This window comes from Candoia aspera, chromosome 3, assembly GCF_035149785.1.
Source record: "Candoia aspera isolate rCanAsp1 chromosome 3, rCanAsp1.hap2, whole genome shotgun sequence".
Taxonomy (NCBI): Eukaryota; Metazoa; Chordata; class Lepidosauria; order Squamata; family Boidae; genus Candoia; species Candoia aspera.
This window is the reverse complement of record NC_086155.1, coordinates 54,900,090-54,921,116: the sequence shown is the minus strand read 5'-3', so window position 1 is coordinate 54,921,116 and position 21,027 is coordinate 54,900,090. Positions and strand designations below refer to the sequence as shown.

At 37.7% G+C, this 21,027-nt stretch overlaps 1 protein-coding gene across 2 annotated transcripts in view; it reads right to left on the bottom strand.

Moving 5' to 3' along the window:
* Nucleotides 1-298: 298 nt before the first annotated feature.
* Nucleotides 299-21,027, bottom strand: part of CFAP57 (cilia and flagella associated protein 57) — a 38,872-nt gene continuing 18,143 nt past the window's right edge. Inside the window, exons 10-22 of one of the 2 annotated variants that reach the window (XM_063297756.1) lie at nt 20,678-20,851; nt 19,728-19,889; nt 18,838-18,993; nt 18,615-18,708; nt 17,091-17,281; nt 14,459-14,632; nt 11,061-11,219; nt 10,610-10,753; nt 9,216-9,332; nt 8,134-8,268; nt 7,459-7,602; nt 6,850-6,982; nt 299-1,288 (exon numbers count right to left, since the gene is read on the bottom strand). In XM_063297756.1, the coding sequence (XP_063153826.1) occupies nt 1,077-1,288; nt 6,850-6,982; nt 7,459-7,602; nt 8,134-8,268; nt 9,216-9,332; nt 10,610-10,753; nt 11,061-11,219; nt 14,459-14,632; nt 17,091-17,281; nt 18,615-18,708; nt 18,838-18,993; nt 19,728-19,889; nt 20,678-20,851 (1,995 nt within the window). In that variant the 3' untranslated portion in view covers nt 299-1,076. The remainder of the gene's footprint in view (nt 1,289-6,849; nt 6,983-7,458; nt 7,603-8,133; nt 8,269-9,215; nt 9,333-10,609; nt 10,754-11,060; nt 11,220-14,458; nt 14,633-17,090; nt 17,282-18,614; nt 18,709-18,837; nt 18,994-19,727; nt 19,890-20,677; nt 20,852-21,027) is intronic. The other variant, XM_063297757.1, reaches the window with a different exon arrangement.

Genomic DNA, 21,027 nt, shown 5'->3' with positions numbered 1-21,027 from the left:
TATGGTAACAATAAGAAATAAAAAGTAATACTGTAGGTACAACAAATTGCCCAATGTAAACATCCCTATTAACATCACTATGGCCATAAAAAAGAGGCAAAGATTCTGGCCCTACCCTTCCAGTCATATCATGATGCCACTGCTCTGTCCCTTCTAATGCCTGACCATGGGAAGAATATCTCTAAAATATATTTTCTTTTTTAAAAATGTGGCCATTGGTTGCAAAAAAAAAAGTTATATTGTCAACAGTTATGACACAATTTGTGCACACCTAATTATATATTTCAAGACATAGTGTTTTATTTTTCTTTCTTTTCCCACTGCTGTCTCTTTAGTTTGGATACTTCACTGACATTCGCAAACCATAGTACTTCAACCATTTTTCAGATGTGCAGAATCAAAATCAGCATGTGAACTATGAGATAAAATCAGGAGATAAAAACCTAACAGTTATAGAAAGATGAAGGCGATAACACAAACCTTCAGTTATTATTTAAGGAGGTCTCGTCAATATTATTATCAATGTATTCCTTAGTATCTGGGACAACAGGGAATTTATTATATACGTGGAAGAACATCAAAGAAGTATAAACTTAAAATAAGGACTGTTTTGGAGAACAGAGATGGCATGAAGGAATGGGGGAAGAGCAAAGAGCTGTACAAGAGTGAAATAAAGTTGTTCTGGGCAGATAACAGAACAGTAACATATCAAGAGTTCACACCTGTTAGCCTCTTTCCAACAATGCCATGCACAAGGGTCTTATCTCCAATGGATTTTGCTTTAAGTAGAAGCCATGTGAACAACTTCCTTCCCTAAAGCTTTGTGTATGCTCTCACTTGCTTTTCCAGTCTGGAGACATGAAATATATTAACAAGAGGGAGGCAAATCCAGACTAGCTTGTTTACTGTTTCTTTAACATTCCGTCTCAGTCCAAAACTAGGTGTGCTAAAAAAAACAAGAAACAAAAAACACCATCCTCCAATAACAGTTGGACAAGATTAGAAATGCAGAGAGCTGTGTTTGTGGAATGTTTAGAAATGCAGAGAGCTGCAAAATAGAGTTCTTTCTGGTCAGGTCAACGTGACTGTACGTCAGTAATTTTGTCCATTTCCAGTATGGGAAGTTTTCCACTTGACAAAGGCCGGAGGGTGAGGGCTTTGTCCTGCCCTTGCATTTGGTCTCGAAGGTGCTTGATTTCCAGTCGCTGCATTTCAATGATTCTCTCAGTTTCCTCCTCGAGATTCAAACGCAGAATACCTGGACTTTGCTGTCGATCTGGGGAGGGACCTAGATGAAAAAAGAGGTCAAAAGAATAGTAGTCATAGAAAGCTGCTTTTTTTTTTTTTTGTCTCTAATCAAGAAAGGTAGTATCTAGAAACAAGACAAAATAGTCATGAAAAATACAGATGCTGTCATATATGAAATAATATAAACAGAATTGTGCTTATATTATCTAATAAATTGTATTGATTGGTTATTAAGTATATTTTCATTTTTGGGCATCTGGAATGCATATACTTGTTGCATTCCAGAATATAGCTTTATATGTTCTATAGCATTAAGGTTCCAACATAACTGGCCCTGTGAGTGCCTCCAGCTGGTAATAGTGTTAAGTGATATCATACTATAATGCCTAAACATGCTAGAAATGCATAATGTACTGTAAGACTTCAGGGCTGTAGCCTGTAGGATGATCTTCTATAATTAATAAATCCTTTTGGATGACTTAAAACAAAGGAAGAGTTTAGTCTACTAACCATTGTGTCCGTACAGAACACGACAAATTATCTTTGGTGGATAAAGAGCTGATTTCAGATATTTTTCTGTTGAAATTGTAACTATTGTATAGAGAAAATTATTTTTCAACAAAAAATACCAGAAACTGTTTAAACAATTCTCAGGGGTAAATCCTACTTAAAGACGCAGCTTAAATAGCCTGCCAACATGGGAAAAATGATATTGTGGAGAACAAAAAGGTTAGCGTCTGCATATGCTGAAGTTGAGAGCATCCACTTTCTGTCACAAGGAGCATTACCCCTTCTTGGTTTATGCAGGATGTAGTATCACATATCCTAAGAGGAGAAAACTAATGAAGGAGATGTGAGGATAGGAAAACTAGCCTACTGGCATAACTTCTGTCCTTCATCTACTTGGTCATGGCCACCTGACTACAGACATAGGCATCTCTTATTAGGGCCCTGAAGGAATTCACTGGCAAGGTTGGAAGAACCAGACTGCTTCATCTGGGAAGTCAGAGAAACATGTGATAGATGACTGCGTTCTCTTGATATAGCAACGGGAGAATTACTGAAAAGGCTGAGAGTGGGAAAGTAACTAAGGTCAGAATTCAATAGCTGAAATCCTAAGGTCCTTCGCAATAAAACATAATGTCTGCTGCTCTCTTAGACAGCAGTCAGTGTCTGCTATAAACTGCTTGGCTCCTGCCCAGAACAGAGATATCAACCCGGAACTGGTATCTAAGATATGGCATTTGTACACAAACTTTTTTTACTTTATGGAAGTTGTAGCTATATAAATTAAAGCAACATAGAAATTGTTTAACAATGTGCAGAGAAAGTGACTTGATTTTTAGAACTCCAGATATTTATGGGCATGCCCAAACTGTTTGAAGAGACAAACATGTAGTATTTTGTAATAATAATAATAATAGTTGTAGTTGTTGTTATTTGAAGATTCTTAATGAAAACAGCCTGATAGGGAGGCCTGAGTAATAGAAAACCTTTTATTGGTAAGAGATCTATGAGATATTTGATTTTTAAAGTATTTTAGGTTGATTATGGCTCATTGAGAGCCAGTCTGGTGTAGTGATTAAGGCATCAGGCTAGAAACTGGGAGACCGTGAGCTCTAGTCCCTCCTTGGGCACAAAGCCAGCAGGGTGACCTTGGGCCAGTCACTTTCTCTCAGCACTAAGAAGGAAGCAATGGCAAACCACTTCTGAAATCTTGCCAAGAAAACTGCAGGGACTGGTCCAGGCAGTCACTGAGAATCGGAAACAACTGAATGGCAAAAAAAAAAAAGTCTCATTAACACCCTGTAGAATATTTGTTCTATAACAGAGAATTTCTCTGCAGAAAGAATTGTTCTGTTGCTTTAATATTAAGGAAAAGCTAATAGCTGCTTCTATGATTCTTGCTTCCATAAATGGGCATGACTCAAATGTACTGCCAAGAATCATCTTGACTCTTGTCAAGGCTATACATCATAGTCTTCTTGACAGTTGCAGTAAATATTGATCAGCTACAAAAGCAAGGAAAAAATGTTGGAGCCTTCCTACTACTGGAAGACCCATCCTATCAAAATTATGATCAAACTTTCATGGGAGAATTGAAAGAGAGGGATCTGCTAAAAGGAAACATATTTTTAGCGGGGAAACAGAGAGCTCCTGAACCTACACTGAGTATTCCTCAGAGACAGAGTACGAAAATTAAAAATTGCAGTTCCAGGGAAAACATTAACATGTTTGAAGATTCTAGACAGGTTCTGCTCTGGATGAAAAAGAAAACAGCTTTCTTTAAGTCTAGCTATTTGAGTGCAAAGGTTCTAGCTATTTGAGTGCAAACGTTCTATCAATTGCTTATTATTGCCCTCTGCTGGCCAGTAAGCATGGTAATTTTGATTTCCAGATGCAGTATATAATTGAGCTTTTGGCAAGAAGTTGGAATATCTGGAGTACAGTACTGTTGTCTCAAATGGGAGGTAGGCTGAATGTGGACTCAAAAAATTGGAAGATTTATAGCATGACTTCTCTTGGAGGTGCTTCTTTTGCCAATTGCTTTTTTTTGTTTAATGATTTTTGTTTGCCCTGCTTGCTTTTTTAGAGGTTATTTAGTTCCTGTTGGTGCTATGATCAGAGTTACAAACTCCAGGAAAGAAAGAAGGGAGTGGATGACTTAGAGAAGGAAGGAAGTTAGAAGACTCTGAAATTAAGGAGGTAATGAAAATTTCTTGAAAAAAGAAAGAGGAAACTGGAAAAGTTCTAAAAGAAAAGGTTTTTTAAAAAAAATCTGCATTGAATGAAGACAGGGAAGAATGATGAGGACCACTACCAAAAAATTGTCACATGATTCCCTCTCATCTGAGCAAATAAGATGAGAGTCACCTTGGACAGTCAACCAACCCAGACAGAGATGGTAACATGAAATATGATCAGATATTCCGTACCTGCCATTCAGTTGTTTAGTCCACTTCTTAATCCCTATGCAATCCCAGTCTCCTGCCACTTCAGACCATTTTCCCTTCTGACTGCCATCACAAAGATATCCAATTCTGAGTGTGTTAAGATGTAGCAGAGAATCTCTGAAACTTACTGCTGGCATTTGTTTTTGCAAGGAGCAAGCCATTAAGTTACTATGGTAACAAATCACTCTGGCAGGGTGAACAGGCCAAATATAAGTATCCTCAGTTTTGGGGGTAAAAAGGCATGACCATGTAAGATAAAGCTCCTGATTTGCTGAGAGGAACTTGCCTGGACTAGTTTCAGTTTCCTTTCTATCTGCTCTCCTTCCAGTCCTCTCTGAGCACGTGTGAATGCATAAGCTTGTAAATACGTTTATGTAAGAAGCTTTCTGTAAATACATTTATTTTTATAGAAATGCCTGGTGTGTGATTTTTCTGATCTCTTGGGCCAAACGCTTTCCAGCAATCTCTGACACTTACCACTAGGTGTCCTAGGGCTATGTTTGTTTGTACTCAGTAATATTTTTAATTAGCCAAATCTGGCCAGCTTCATGGTGCCACTATTATTAGAAGAAAGGTTTTATTTTTGCAGACAATTGCCAGTAAACGCCAGTGAACAGATGGATTATCTCCTATAAACCATCTTCCCCCATCGAAAGCATTTGCTACACAATATTTAACTCAAAATATCCATTCTCCAGGAAACTATATCCACATGACATTTAGATGGTAACAACATAGAATAAGTTAAATCTGGTTCAAAATCTGTATAGGCCATTATTAACTAGGCCATGGGCTTTAAAACTGAAGGCAATGTATGCCATTCATGCCACTGCAATAATAGACTCACTAGTAAAACCTCAGCAGAAATTCCCAGGCACTTGACACCGCATGGCTTGACAAGGCTTTATGCCTGAACTCAGCTTAAGGGTCTCAGACGCATGACATGGCATGGTAGGTAAGAATCTTTATTGTAAACTAGAAAGCAGTCACTAAAACAGTTGATTACCCTGTCAACCTGAAGATGCAATTCTCTTTTTATACCCACTGTACAGGTAGTCCTCAATTAACGACCACAATTGGGACCAGAATCTTGGTCACTGAGTGAAGCTGTCATTAAGCGAGATGGCCCATGACTGCTTTACTCAACGACCGCAATATCAGCACTCCCAGTTTTGGTCATTAAGTGATCTTGTGGGTTGTTAAGAAGAACCGAGTCCCAGGTAAGGAGCGCGGGGTGCCTCAGGGGGATTGGGGGGATCGGGGAGACCCTGGGAGGCCCAGTGCAGGCCACACGCAAGTGTCTCTCTGCTCAGGAGCTGAAAATCCTGCTTGGATCACAGCTCCCTCTTGTTAGCTACATCCTTCGTGTGCACGGAGCAGGAATCCTTCGGCAGGGAGCTCTTGAAACAGCCCCAGAGACAAGAGGGAGTCCTCTTGGCAAGCAGCAGCAGCTTGCAACCTGCCCTGCAGGCTTCCCCATTGACTTTCTGGGGAAGCCAGCAGAGAAGATTGCAAATGGGGATCACATGATCGTGGGGCACTTGGCAACCAGTCATAAGTGTGAGCAGGTTTCCAAGCACCCAGATTGCAATCATGTGACTGCAGGAGTGGTGGTGGTGCAACATTTTGTGACAGTCAGAAGTGGCAGGCGATAAAGCACCCTTTCTGAGGCCGTTGTAACTTTGAACGTTCGTTAAGCAACCAGTAGTTAAGCGAGGACTACCTATAGTTTAATTCTGATGCTTCTTTCTCCTGTACTTCCTGTAGCTGAAAGGACTTTTTGCCTTGTACTGCTTGGCTTTGAACTCGGCCATGGTTTGTTGATATAATGGACATCTCTGACTGTTAACTCTCACATAAGAGATTTAATGGAAAAAAAATCCTTACAAAAAGTGTTCTGTTGAATTAGAAAATCACTGGCACACACAACTAGGAAATGGTTGAATCTTTGATTCTTAGTCATTTTGTATTTATCACATTTACATTCTGTTTCTCCATGAAACCAGGTAAGTCATATACTGCATTTTCCTTATTTGAACCTTAAGGGTAAGATTGGTTAGAGTGATAATAAGCAGGGATATGATCCAGTCTCCTTGCTCCTAGTCTAACTATCTACCAGAGACGTCCATAGCAATGGCCACTGGCTTCAAAATGGCAGACCAGTCTGGATATTCAAAGCCCTGCCCTTTTTAAAGTGTGTCATACACAATGCATACAGATGAAGCAGGATGGGGTTTCAAACACCTCGTCATACACACTACTTTGAAACCAGTGACTATTGCTGTGGATGCTTCTGCTACCTACTGTATCATGCTATACTCCCCTTGCTGGTTAGAATACGCATATATATTTACTCCCAAAATATGATGAAATTAATGTATTTGTATTTACACTGAGTCCTACCTATATAAAGTTTTTACAATGATTTGTATTAATAAAATAATGCAAGGGGGTTTAAACTAGCTAATTTTTCTTTCTGTAATTCAAAAATATCTATATGATAACATTAATGAATGGTGATCCAGTATAAAGATGCATTATCTATTTCATGCCTCAGAGCCTCTAGTGAAAAGTAACAAAAGAAAGAGAGGGTGTTATTTGCTGTGAAAAAGCAGAAGAAAGAGAGAGTTAAGAAATCAGGAATCACCTGTGGATTGTGCTCCTGGCTTCTTGTGTTTCCTAAGCAGGCTCAGGGTTGACTGGAGGTCATGGACTTGTGTGCGGGTGACCTTCAGTTCTCTCCGCAAATCATTAATTTCCTTAATAAGACTTACATTTTCCTGTAAATTCAAGAACAACACAGTTTAAACTGGTATAGTTGTTGACTATTATAGTGACTATTATAGTGAACAGGTGTCTTTATTCATTTACTTACATGGCTGCCTATCTCATATAATGATTCTAGGTAGCTTACACCAATCCATAACAACATAGCTAAAGTATATGCGAAGTATATGCAGAATAGCAAGCCCTAAACTGAAGGCATGGAGAGTAAGCCCATGACCCTGTGTTCTTCACATCTGCTAGCCTGCAGATAATACCATTTTCTGCAACCAAATTTCAATATATTCTTCGCCCTCCCTTCCTAGCCCATTTACTCTCCATATTAGTCACTGAGACTCAAATATATTTATCTTCCGGGTTTGGAAATAATTAATCTCTCTTCTGAGTTTGTACACAGAGCATATTGCAATTTATCTATAATAAGAGCTGGAAGAATAAACCTGCACTCCACTTTTTTTCTCTGTGTTTGTACCTGCATAATGCGTACGTAATCTGCACGGTGGATCTCGCCTTCTTTTACCACTTTCTTCCTCAGTGTTGCTAGGTTGCGCTCAAGATGCTCTCGCTGCCGTGTGTACTCTTGATGCAAGTCTGTATCAACCCCAGCAATTTCCACCTGAAGAAACAGAGCTCAAACAAGCTAGTGTGAAGATCAACTGCAAAGGGGGAATGGCTCTCAATTATTAGGGATGTAAAAGAGATCTGCCATACATTTCTGAACAGCAGGTCCACTCGACTCCTCCACACACAGAATGCAATTTTGGACTTTCTTGGCCAAAATAAGCATATAAAAATTGTTGTAAAAAAGGCCAGAAATGCACAAGTTGTGTGCAAAAAAGGAAATTTGAGAAATATTAAAAGAGCCTACTTTGAGGAACTTTATATTTCCATAGCCTCCACTGGGGAAATAATATTGTACATCGAAGATGTAAGCATTAAAAAAAGATCAGTCAAGAAATTTATGTAAATAACTTCACACATTAGGAGAAGCTGCATACAGCCCCTCTGTCAGCAGTACATATAGGAGGAAAAACCTAATAGAAATGTGTTTGTATGCATGTTTTTTTAAAACAGATCTTAAAAATAAACTAACCTATCAGGAAGAGTAAATTTGACCAGATTTCTGTTGATGTACATCCTTACTCACCATATCTGCCTTCTGTACATACTTCTCATAGATATCCCTGATGCACTCCTTTAGCTTCTTAGGCTCCTGGATGAGGCCTACACAGTTGTGAAGATCTGTTTTAAATCTCTTGACAAGTGCTTCCATATCTCGCTCCTGTAACCAAAGGAATATTTAAGCCAAACTGCAGAATGCTGCTCCCTTTGTTACACCTCCTTGCTCTGACACAAATAAAGGCATGTATATTTTTTGTAAAATACATACCAACCGGATGGCACCCAGTCAACAGGGAAGGCGATCACCAAATAAAAATTTCAACCTATCACTTTGAATGGATTAATCCCTGACCAATTCACACAGGTTTGCTCATCATTCAAAAATTCATTCCAGATGACTTAATAGTTGGTAATGATGAATAAATATGTAAATAGTGTTTATGAAAAGCATAACACTGGCAAAATATGAACCAATTTGAGTGCTGATTGTGTCTGAATTGTGGTAATTATTCCTCATGCAAAAATATCACTAGATGTGAAAGTCTTGAATTTAAGAATGTACATACATAGTTACCCATTAAATTGCTCATGTTAGGGAAGCCAAAATTCATTCATTATCTTGTACTCAGTGGAAAAAAATACAATTACAATTACAGAACTGTAAAGAAAGAAGGAAGTTTCAAAACTCATCCACTCTTTGTATGGTGTTCAAAGAAAGAATAGTAGCAGTGGCCTCTACTGATAACTCATACATTATATATATAAAAAAAGTCTGAAGGCTATTTTGTTACGTAAAGTGCATTTTTGCTTCATAGCACAATATAATAAAACATATAATGTACTTCATGAAAGTGATAAATTTAGGACAAAGAAATGTACAAATGGTAGGCAGGAGCTTGCAGTCCTATAAATGCCTAGAGTTAATAGTTATATATTTGTAATAGGCATGTGTACATGATATCTCGTATCAGCCTCTCCTGGCAAAATAAGGTGCAAACATTTCATATTAACTGGAGTTTTCAGGGGGCAATTCTTGAATCTCCATCATCTCCAGTCCTCAGTGTGACTCAACATTTTCCTCACTTTCTGCACTCTTGATATACTCACTTTCTGCATCTCTTTGTGCATCTCACGATCTGTGGCTCTCAGCTTTAGGCGCAATTCAGCTATGTTAAGTTCCAATTGTGTGTTCTGCTTATGGAAATGTTCCAGCTCTCCCTCCATCTGAAGAGATGACATGAGAAGAAATAAAATGTTAAACAAAGACTGTGACCTGTTTTGGGGTACTTTCAGACTGAGATCTCTTAATGCTACTAATCAAAAGCTATTGGGCAATATCACCATATACCTATATTAATATGCAGTATGTACATATTTATACACATATACAAACAGACGCAGGGCCCATAAACAATTTACTATATAAATTACATTAAATGTTTGAATTGGTTGCCATTTTCTCTGGGAAAAAAAACGAATAAAACATATTGTGATTGGTCTAGGGGCATAACTGGATAAGGAAATGACACTCAACTGAAAACAATACCAGAAGACATGAGAAAAGTACCAAGGTGGGATTGGCCAAACCTAGTCAGAAGTCATAAAATGTCATGAGTGCCGTTGAGCTGAAGACATCAGCGCAATGGCACACATGACAATAACGAGGAAACAGGGGAAGGGGCTCAAGATAAGTAGCCATCAACTCACAAAGACTGAAGGACAAGAAACAATGGCTAAACGGATCGCGAGGCACACCCAAGCTGTTAGCGCTAACGCAACGGAGATCGCCCAGCTGACAGCAATCACCGGAGGAATAGAGAAACCGATGATGGGCGATCCCGGAACGCCAGCGGGGCCTCGCAACCTCTCACCTACCGGCAGGACAACGTGTTGGACAAAGGGGGGTGACGTAACCGCGAGCGAGGGGGCGCTGACCGGCGCGGGGTATTTAAACCCCGCACCGGCGCGCTCCTGTCACTCTCAGCTTTTTTCCTATACTGTACCTACACTGCGAATAAATCAGAGCCTGTTCCACAGAATCAGCGTCTGAGAATTATTCGGAGGTAGGCAGCGCATGACATAAAACATGGAAACTGAAGGTTTTTGGAGCTATAGGAGTCCTGCCTCAGTTCTTTTGTACCACAAATCTAATTTAGCCAGCTATACTCTGAGTTGATTAGGGGTGTGTGTGTCTGTGTGTATATAAATCTTTTAATTCAGAAACTGAACAACAAAAATTGTAGACCTGTACTTGTTTCTATACATCCTGAATCTCTGGGTAAGTAAGAACAAGTAGTTCTGGAAGTATTAAAAGGCTGCTTTTGACCTTCCATTTGGCTTTCTCCTTCCTTCTTCATAATATATTTTGTGGAAAGAAGGTAGAAATGGGAGAAAACACAGGAAGATTATAAAAATGAACCATCCTGGAAAAGTCCATGGCAACTGCATGATAAAACCTTGTCTAGAAGAGCAGGAAGTGGGTTGTATTATCTATTTCTCACCTCCTGGATCTGTTCCTTCATGGCTTTGATATCATTCTCACGTGGCTCTATTTGTTTCTTCAACTCCTTAATTTTGTAATCTAATACAAATTTGAATTTCTCCAGTTCCTGATTTTTCTTTTTCAGATCATAAATTCGCTTTTCCTGGGGCAAGTAAAGCAGGAAAAAAATATAGTTAAAAAGTGGCAAGGACGTTTCAGACTTTCATTAGATAAAAGCAGTGGAATCAGTTGTGATTTATGTGGAACAATGGCATTGAAGGAGGAAGGAGCTACAGAATCAGAAATATTAGAAAAATTATAAAGAACTCAGAGCAATGTCCTTTAGAATGGGGTGTCTTGATCCTGAACAAAAGGATCAATTTTCTTCTATTTAAAGATGTGGGGAGAAACATCAGTGTGAGATATTGGGATTTGAAAGCAGCTCAGATCAAACTACCCAGTCAACTTACCTTATCTTGGATGGTCTCATCTCTTTCTTGAATCTCTCTCTTCAGCGCCTGAGTGTCCTTCTCTAAAGCCTTAATAATCCCTTGCAGCTTTTGCTGCTCCAACTTCATTGCTTCAATGTCACTGCATCGCTCTTCAATCTCTTTCTGGAGACTGTTAAACTGTTGAAAAAAATGTGTTTACCTTTCAAGCTAAAAACAATGAGTCAGTGTTTCCTTCAGTAACAGTAACAAAATAATCATTTGCAAGAATCAAAATTATAGCAAGTTGAACATCTTCAGGTCCTTTTAGAAAACTATTCCACTAAAAATCATAACATACTCAAATACATTCTCAAAGTACTTTCATGATCACATATAAAAACTGAAATTTGACTAGATGAAAGTAATTACTTTAGACTGCAAACTGTCATTTTTAAAAAGCCTTCTGTATAGAAAAAACAAGACAAAAAAAATCCAGGTTCTTCCTCCTGATAGTAAACCCAGATTTAACATAGATCCTTCTAGAATGCTAATCTGGCAGACCCATTTGAGTCTAACTTCAGAGCAGGGTTTGGGATACACTGATTTATCTGTGAACAATATTTTTCTAGAGGTGGGCAGAATGTAAAGGTTTTTATTCTTCTGCTTGGCAGATTCTTTCTGACAGATAATCTAGGGACTAACTCAAAGCAATGCTCCCAAGAGATTCAACATCTGGAGAATAGAAATGTTACAACTTGTCTTGGTGTTTTTTTAAATCTAATATGTAATTACAGTACTAGGAGAGACAAGCAATTTGGAGTGATGTACCATCAATATACTGACAATACCCATGGCTGATTTTCATTTTCACTACCTCTAGTTCCTCAGTGAATGCTTCAACCTGATTATGGATTGAATGAGATCTAAGAAATTTAGATTTAAGGTAAGACATGGTAGTAGTAGGCCTACCTATAATTGAAAATTTACTTATTTTGTAAGGCTTCCATTATTCTATATAAGATAAGATCATATCCTTGGGTTTTCCTGAATTTTACGTTGCTCTGAATTCTTAAGGGGCAGTAGTACAAGTGTTACATATGTCTTCCAGCAGTTTCCAATAGTAAGCTGTCTGTGACTGATTTTCTCCAATAATTTGGATGCAGTCATTAGTGTTTCAGTAGCTTCCAATAATTATTATTGCTATGTGTTGTTTGTGACGGTGCTTTTGAAGTTAGTTTGGAAGTTTCAGTTAGAGTACAAAACTGTAACTTTTACCATAGGGATTGATACTATGGTGCCTGCTAATATCACCTTCCAAATCTCCAGATGGCATTGGTGCCTCCCTACCCCCATAAATAAATATACTTTAAATTTGTCTAAATTCTCTCAAGATAATTTAGGCAAAAACACCCAAACCTGGCTACATTTCAGAGCAAGAATGCTGAAATTTCATGAGATTTTGGCAATTTTTACTGCATACATAATTTTATTTAGCATCCAGAACATCATGCGAAACTAAGAGATGCCAGCTAGTACCAAAAAGTTGCTAAGCCATCTTAAGAGCAATGGGCTACAGAGAGTACATTTATTATTCAGAAACAGTATAGGGAGAGCAAAGGAGAAGTCCATTAAGTCAGTAATACTGAAAGACCAGTTTACTAACTTTCCCTCTTCTTCAGTCATCACCAGGCAGAAGTCAGAAGAGAAACAGAAAACAAAGCCACACCATTTCTCTGTGGAAAAGTTACTTTTAGTTCTTTTTGAAATGTGTTGTTTCAATCCCATCTGGTTCTGGTAAATCACTCAGAATTTATTTATTTATTCTACTTATTTATTGCTTTTTAAAATAATAACAGAAAAATAAAAAAACAAAAAGAAACAATACACAGATACATACATTATAAAAAAAGAAATACATAACAGGTGCTTTAAAAAGTGAGAAAAATATACCAAAAATATAATAAAAATATGAAATATGTCATAACAGTAAACAGTTACAATTCTATACATATTTATCTAATGCAAATACGATATATATATATATATATACATACATACATACACATACATACAGTATATGTGTGTGTGTGTATATATGTATGTATAAGTGTGTATGTATGTGTATGTGTGTATGTATGTGTGTGTGTATATATATATATATATAAAATACAATTATATCACCATCATGCTTTCCCCTAAACTACTGAATTTTGTAAAAATGAGTATTTATTTTTTCAACTTGTATTCCACTTTAATCTACTAGGATCCTCAGGGGTTAACAGTGAGGCATATATAACTTACCTTGTCTTCCTCCCTTCCCATCCTCTTTTTCTTTTGCACTGCATCTTTTAGATGGGAAGCTTGAGAAAAAAATACTTAACCTTATTTTTTTTACTGTTGTTACCTTTTCAGCTGAAGAGCATGATAAAAGTACTTTAAAATGATACTCATCTCTTAATTGAAAATAACTCCTAATCTCTTTCTTGTCCAAATTTTAAAAACCTGCTGACTCTGCTAAACTCTTCTGGGCCTTTATGATCTGAGAAGGATGTACTTATGGACTGTTTCTCCCATCAATATGGACTTTTCTTACTGATCCATTAGATTAGAATGAGAAGTTTTGCACCAGATAAATACAAGGAGAGCATAGGTTTGCTTATGAGTGTGTCTGGCTATGTCTGTAAGCCAGTGTTTCTCAACCTTGGCAAGTTTAAGATGGGTGGACTTCAACTCCCCTTGGTGCCTGGGGAATTCTGGGAGTTGAAGTCCACCCATCTTAAACTTGCCAAGGTTGAGAAACACTGCTATAAGCCATAACAGACTCAGTGTTACTTGCATGAATTACATTTATCCTCCCCAGCTGTCATTTAATAAAAGAAAAAAAATCCAAATAAGGGTCGCAGAATGTACCATTGTTCCATTCCAGGGCAACCCTGTGATAGTAGTTGCTATAAAAAGCAGCCACCCATGACAGAACCTGATAAAATGGAAGTGCAGCAAGTGCCATTCTCTCCCCATGCACGAGACCCAATCCACATTGGTCCCTTCCAGAGTTATACAACACTTTTTAAAAAGCCTATAAATGCCATTCATATAATTTATATCCAATTGGGCCATTCTAACTGCTAATTTTTTAAAAATGCATTAGCTGAGAGTAATTATAGCTGTTTTTAGTTCTACTAGTGTGACTTTTATTGACTCATCTCTCAGGAAGATTTTGTTATAAATATTTTGACAGGTGCTTGGACCTTAAAGTTGTGGTGTTCTTTTAAATATTTTTAATTATTTTATTTATTCTTGTGTAATTTATTCATGCTGTATACTAACATTTTGACTGCCAACTTAGCAGAGAAAATGGTGTGCTTACTATTGATTTTAAATACGCACATAAGGCACACAGCTCAAAAAGCACAAAAAACAGAAAACACTGGGCAGACCTTCTTTCTCATTATTCCTGTCTCCCCCTTTAATCGCAGATTGGATTCTCTTTCCTCTCGCAGCCGCCTCTCATATTTGATTTTTATATCCTGAATTTCTCTATCCTCGTCTTCTTCAATCTGTTTCTTAGTTTCCTCAAATTCCCTAAGCTGCTGTCTAGCATCATCTTGAGCCTGAAAGTTAAGAGAGTAAAAAGAATAAAAGTAAGTGATGGGAAGAAAGAACCTAAGCAAAACTGCTGGGGAACCAAATAAAGTCTTAGAGTGGCCTGGAAAATGCAAAATCCTGAAAAATATGGGGCACATTTTAATACCAATACTCTGGGGATGCCAAAGTAGCAGCATGATGTTACAGGACTGAAAATCTTATGTGCACGTGCCTTCTGATATAGATCCCAATTCACTTATTTTGACAGTCATTAGACTTGGAAATCTTGAATGATGTGGGAGTTCAGTGTTAGTTTTAGTAAGATTGAAAACTGAACACTCCTTTAATGTGGTTGAGCCAATGCTTGTTAAGACATTTTTGTATATGTATTTTGTAGATGCACAACTGAAAAATATTTTAAGCTAGCATTTTAAATTGCGGAATTTGCTGGTTGGCATCCCTCCTCAGATGCTGGAATGCTTACAGGCCACTGGGTTTACAAAAAAGGATACTTATAAAGGCAAAGAGCTATAGCTCAGAACCTAATCAGGGGATTTCTATTTGGAAAAACTGTTATAAATATTTATTTATAATAGCTTTATACCACCCCAATCAACCAAGTCTGAGTAGTTAACAATAAAAGCATAAACTAAAGAGTCCATAAATGAAACCTTAACTCCCTCAAACCATCATAATATAATTAAAAGTGGCTACCCAATCACTAGCAACTCAAATCAAATGAACAAAAGGAGTTTTCAGAGTTTTCTGGAATGCCATGAGTGAAGGGCCAGCCTTATTTTTTGAGACAGCATGTTCCACAATGTTAGAACATCTACAGAGAAGGCTGGCCTTCTGGCCCATGTCGTTTTACTTCTTGAGATGATAGGACCTTGAACAAATTCTCCCACAATACTCTTAACAGGGAAGGCAGGATCATTCCGGGTAAGGCAATTCCTGATGTAACCTGGAACTACACTATTATAGGTCTTTGAACTGGGCCCAGAAGCTTATTGGCAACCAGTGCAATGATCACAAAATAGGTTCCACGTGTTAGTTATCTAGCTGCTACATTTTGCACATATATCCAGCTACATAAAGAAAAGATAGCACTTTGGTATTTATAAACAGGATCAGAAGATCTTGGGGTGGATTGAGAAGGAGTTATCTAATCAGAAGGATTCAGTCAAAGTGCATACAGATGAGAGTTCAATGGCAGAGAATTAATGGCAGAATGGACAGATGATACCCAATTATCATCTCTGTTCCTGGTGAATTAAGTGATACTGTGACCATCCCAGTGCCTACAGGCTGTGAGGATCTGGATGGGGAACAAGGGGCTTCAGCTGAACCCTGGCAAGACTGAGTGGCTTTGGATTTGGGGGCCTGCTGGTTTGGGGACTATGCCATCTTTGGTGCTGGATGGGGTTGCATTGCCCCAAACAGACCTGGTGTACAACTTTGGGGTCCTTCTAGACTTGCAACTCCTGCTTAAAGAGCAAGTGGCAGTCGTGGCTAGGAGGGCCTTTGCACAGCTTTAGGTTGTCCGCCAGTTGTGCCTGTTCTTAGATTGGGAGGCTCTGCTCACAGTCACTGAGGCCCTAGTCACCTTCTGATTGGACTACTGTAATGAGCTCTACATGGGGCTGCCCTTGAAGAGTATCTGGAAGCTTCAGCTGATGCAAAATGCATTGTCGTGGGCAGTTATGTGTGACTATAGAATGGCACAGCTTGCACTTCTGCTCCGCGAGCTACATTGGTTGCCAGTTTGCTTCTGGGCCCAATTCAAGGTGCTGGTTTTGACCTTTAAAGCCCTTTATGGCATGGGGCTGAGTTATTTGAGGGACCAACACACCCTGATTACATCTGCCGTCCCATCAGATCTGGCAGAAGAGGTATGCTGCAGGTCCTGTCTGCTAGGGAGCTACACTCGGCGGGATCCAGGAGGTGGGCCTTTCCTGTTGTGGTGCCTGCCTTATGGAACGTTCTCCCCGCTCCCAAAGTGAGGCTGGCTCCATCTCTGTTGATTTTCTGGAAGTCCCTCAAAACGTGGTTATGTCACCAGGCCAGGGGCCCCAAGGGATTGGCAAGGTACTGAGGTGGCTCTATTGTTGTTGACATCTGCTACCGTCTCTTAGCCTTCAATCACAATTTTAAAATTTTCTGGATTCTAAATTGTTTTTATATATTACTGTTTCATAGTTTTATTGTATGCTGCCCAGAGTTACTCTTTCATGAGTTGGGCAGCCATATAAATTTGATGAATAAATAAATAAAATAATGAAGTGAGTTGGTAATGACTTTAAGCACTTCTGTGTGAATTGTATGCTCACTGCCTTTCTCTCATTCTCAAAATAATTCAAGAATACTGACTTATGTTTCCATTAGCCCGAACGAAATTATGCCAAAATTAGCTAGTAATACGGGAATTAAAAGGAGTGTTGTACCTGCTTTAGATCTGCCTTAAAAAGAAAATTTTGATTATACCTCATCCAATAAAGTCGTTTTCTCAAGCAGCTTTGCCTCATAATATTCTGTCAGTTCCTCAAGGGCTTGGCTCTTGTTCTCTTCCATTTCGTGAATCTGCTTCTCATATTCTTCCTGCATTCTTTGGGATTTCATTTGCAGTTCCTGGTACTTTTCATATTCTAGCAGCAGCTTTTGGTTATTGCCAGATTCTAAGCACAGGAGTAATTAAAAAAAAAAGTAATGCAGTATAAAAATAGCACTATAAGGTGGTAAAGAATGTCCTGTCCTTTCCAGTCTACAAATTAGTAATGAAGGGGCATTTTTAGTATCTCCTATATCTTGGAAATTGTCTTTGTAAAGTCCATATTCCTATGCTCTACATTATTTCCATACCACTACTAGCTTTGAAGCTCCATTTCTGGTAACTTTATGTCTATGTAAAAATTTCCTACTTGATATTTTTGTTTCTTTAAACATAAGATCAGAAATGAAAGTGGCAATCTCTTTCAATCCATTTCCTATGCAGAAATGAAGACAGGAATGATGTAATACAGACATGTAAGAAAGCTAAGAAATATTGGGATCAGCTATGTACTTTAATTCAGAGAATTCTCAAAATAAATGTACAAATGAAACCAGAGTTTTTTTCCTTTTAGTTTTGATGGATAAACAGATTGAAAGAAGACACGGGACTTTGTTTCTATTTATGATAACAGCAGCAAGACTTTTACAAGCACAGAGGTGGAATTGCTTACAAAAACCTACAATGGAAAAATGGATGGTGAAGTTAATTGAATTAGCCAAGATGGTGAAACTGATTACTTTGATTAAGGAAAAAACTTCGTCTAGCTATATTTTTACTTGGAAACTGTATTTGGACTTTTTGCTTGAAACTGAAAAGAAATGAAACCATAATTTTGGAATTTGGTGATTAGAACTGTTTATTATAGAAATATTGTGTAACATTGTTAATTCTTAGAGTAAGAGGCTAATGTATCTTATATTTGTATCTGTACCAAAGAAAGTCAGAAGCTACTCTTTTTCTATTTTTTTCTTTTTCTTCTTAATTTTGCTCTCTTTCTGATCTTTTCTTCTCAGTTTTTTTTGTTTCTTTATATTGTATCTCTTGTTGAAACTTAATAAAGTTTTATGCAAAAAAAAGGATTGATGTAATTGAGGAATTTTTTGTAGATGTTAGGGTGGTCTAAACTACATCGCTATTACAGAAACTGCATAAACCTTAATAACAAGGGCAGGGAAGAAGGACAAAATAAAACTTCAGATGTGAGTGACTTGCAGGAAAAGATTCTTTGAAAGAGACTCTTCAAAAATCTACCTGCTTGTTATGCCTTGTGCACTGATCCCCTTCATTAGCAGGGAAAACAAGAAAGTTATAAAAATACATGAAAAATAAAATCAATTACTTGTTTGGCATGACAAAGTTTACACCCAAAAGATGTGCATGTGTTACATATAAATAATATCTTTATATTTTGTCATAAAGATTGAAATTCTCATTCAGTTACATCAGATCCTCCTAACCTAAGTCTTGAACCTCTCTGGACTGTTTCTCCATTAATTCTGACAGTTGCTCCTGATGCTGTATGTCCTGTTTTTCTTTCTCTGTTTTTAAAACCTGAAATATAGAAAGATAAAATTTTCATCTGAAATTTATTGGCAACTTTTAATTTATTTAAGTGACTGCATGATTGGAAAGAGAGTAATGCAGCAACACAGAGAGATGCAATTGACATTAGACCCACACCTGGTTTTTAGTTTTCAATGATTCCATTTCCTGGATGAATTTCTCAGTTAATTCCTTTATTTTTTCATTATAATTCATGTCCTTGAGACGAAGCTGATATTCATTTTCCATCTTTAGTTCCTCTACCCGTGTTTTTAGTTCTAGCATGACCTGAGACTGTAAGATAAGAAATTGTAAAATTATGAGTAAAAGAAATCAAAGAGTAAATATTTAAATGTATACATGGAAATTAAAATAATGATTGTGCATATTATCTTTCAGAAGTATAACTTGTTTCCTATATTAACAGTGTGATCCTATATCGTTATCCTGAACAGTAAAGTCCAGAAATATGCCGCAGACTGGAACTTGGTAGAGTAGCCATGAAGGCTTTGGAAATGTTATTCAGATGCCAGGATGTGTTTATACCTACAAATATTAAAATGTAGGCAGTGGTTTCTTTCTGTGACATTCTATGGAAGTCAGACTTTGAAAAGCAGGATAGAAACAGGACTGCCACTTTTGAACTTTGGTGTTGGAGAAGACTCTTGAGAATACCATGGACAGAAAAGTAATGATCAAACAAATTAACTTTTTTGCGTGTTCCTGAAAAACAATTAATCAAGACGGCATATGTTTTTTTTCCCCAATTGCACATGCACAGGCAAAAACAACCCTGTATTTTCTTTCATATGTGAAGCATTTTGTAGGAACATGGAGCAGCATGGCCCGGAAGCTAAGCTTTGACTGAATATTACATTATAGGCTCCATTCTAACTTCTGCTATATCTCTACTATGGTTCAGAGTGCTGCTTATTGACCAACAGTTGTTGATTCCCAGATTTAAACTTTTCCAGTTGAAAACACATTTAGTAATGATCCTCAAATTAATACCTTACAGTTATACTGACCTTCTCTTCCATGTCTGTTTTAGTAATCAGCACTTCATCAGAATATGGTACATCTCTCTCCCTTTTCAATCCTCGTCCCTCTTTGTCATATACTTTCCAGATAATTATACATCCATCTTCTGCAGATGTTAGCAGTAACTGATCATCAGAAGTTATGGATATCTGTACAAAAAGTTAAAAAAGAAGCATCCTTAACTGTGAGATGGCACTATTGAAGAGTGACTGAAAAGAAAGGCAGAGAGTAGTAATAGCAAAAGATGGCCCTGTTGGATTCATAAGGGTGACTATGAAAAATGATACAAAGGTTGATCCTCTACCTATTTCCTTTCTTATTTCTGAATGGCTTTTCTATTACAAGTAAGCACAGAAACAGGAAAAAAATCATTGAGTATCTTCTTGCACTTCTAGAAAATTGTGCATCTTTTATATAATGAGATTCATGAGCTCTGGATGTAAAGAGAGCTTAAGCAACTTACTGTCAGCTAGCCTATTTTTAAAAATTCATATTCACCAGAAATAACTGCTACTGACTCAGTACGGAAACATTCAGTGCCATATGTACATTCTAGTTTAAAAGATATATTCTCCCCATTTCAATGTGGCCTCAATAAGTAAGTCTGTATTATTCCTGTTTAATCATTATGACTTTCTCAGAAGTGTAATAACACTGCACGGTTATCACTGTTATCTGTGACATTTGGATTCACACAGACTGTTCTAATTCCATCATCATCCCAAATCCCTAAGAGAAAGCCTGTTAGTCTAGATGCATAGTGTGGACATGAACAGTTGTACATATGCATAGGCAATAGAGTTATAGTGAAGAAAGCACAGGACAGATATTTATTCTCACAGAATAAAACTGGCTGAAGGGTTAGGGTTAGAGTTAAGGTGAAAAAAACAAAAATGCCACAAAAGCTAAGGCAGTCAAGGTAATACAGAGACTTTACCTTGGTGACTGGACCAGCATGGGCTTGATACTCATTGAATTCCTTGTGCACAGGTAGTGGGTATTTCATGGACCGGATGGTCCCAGCAGAGGTTCCAGTGAATACCATCCGCCCAGAATGAGCTATCACAATGCAAGTGTAGGTAACATCAAAAGAGGGCACTTCTCTCAGTATCTGAAACATAGTATTCCTCTAAGCATTACAACTTTGTAGATGTTTCTATATGTGGTAAGTCACAGAGTAAAGATTAATTCTGAACAGGACCCACTGTACCACCAACCATATCCACCACAGTGAATGCCTCATATCTGCTTTCCTTCCCACCCACCCCTACTGTGTGATAAGGCCCC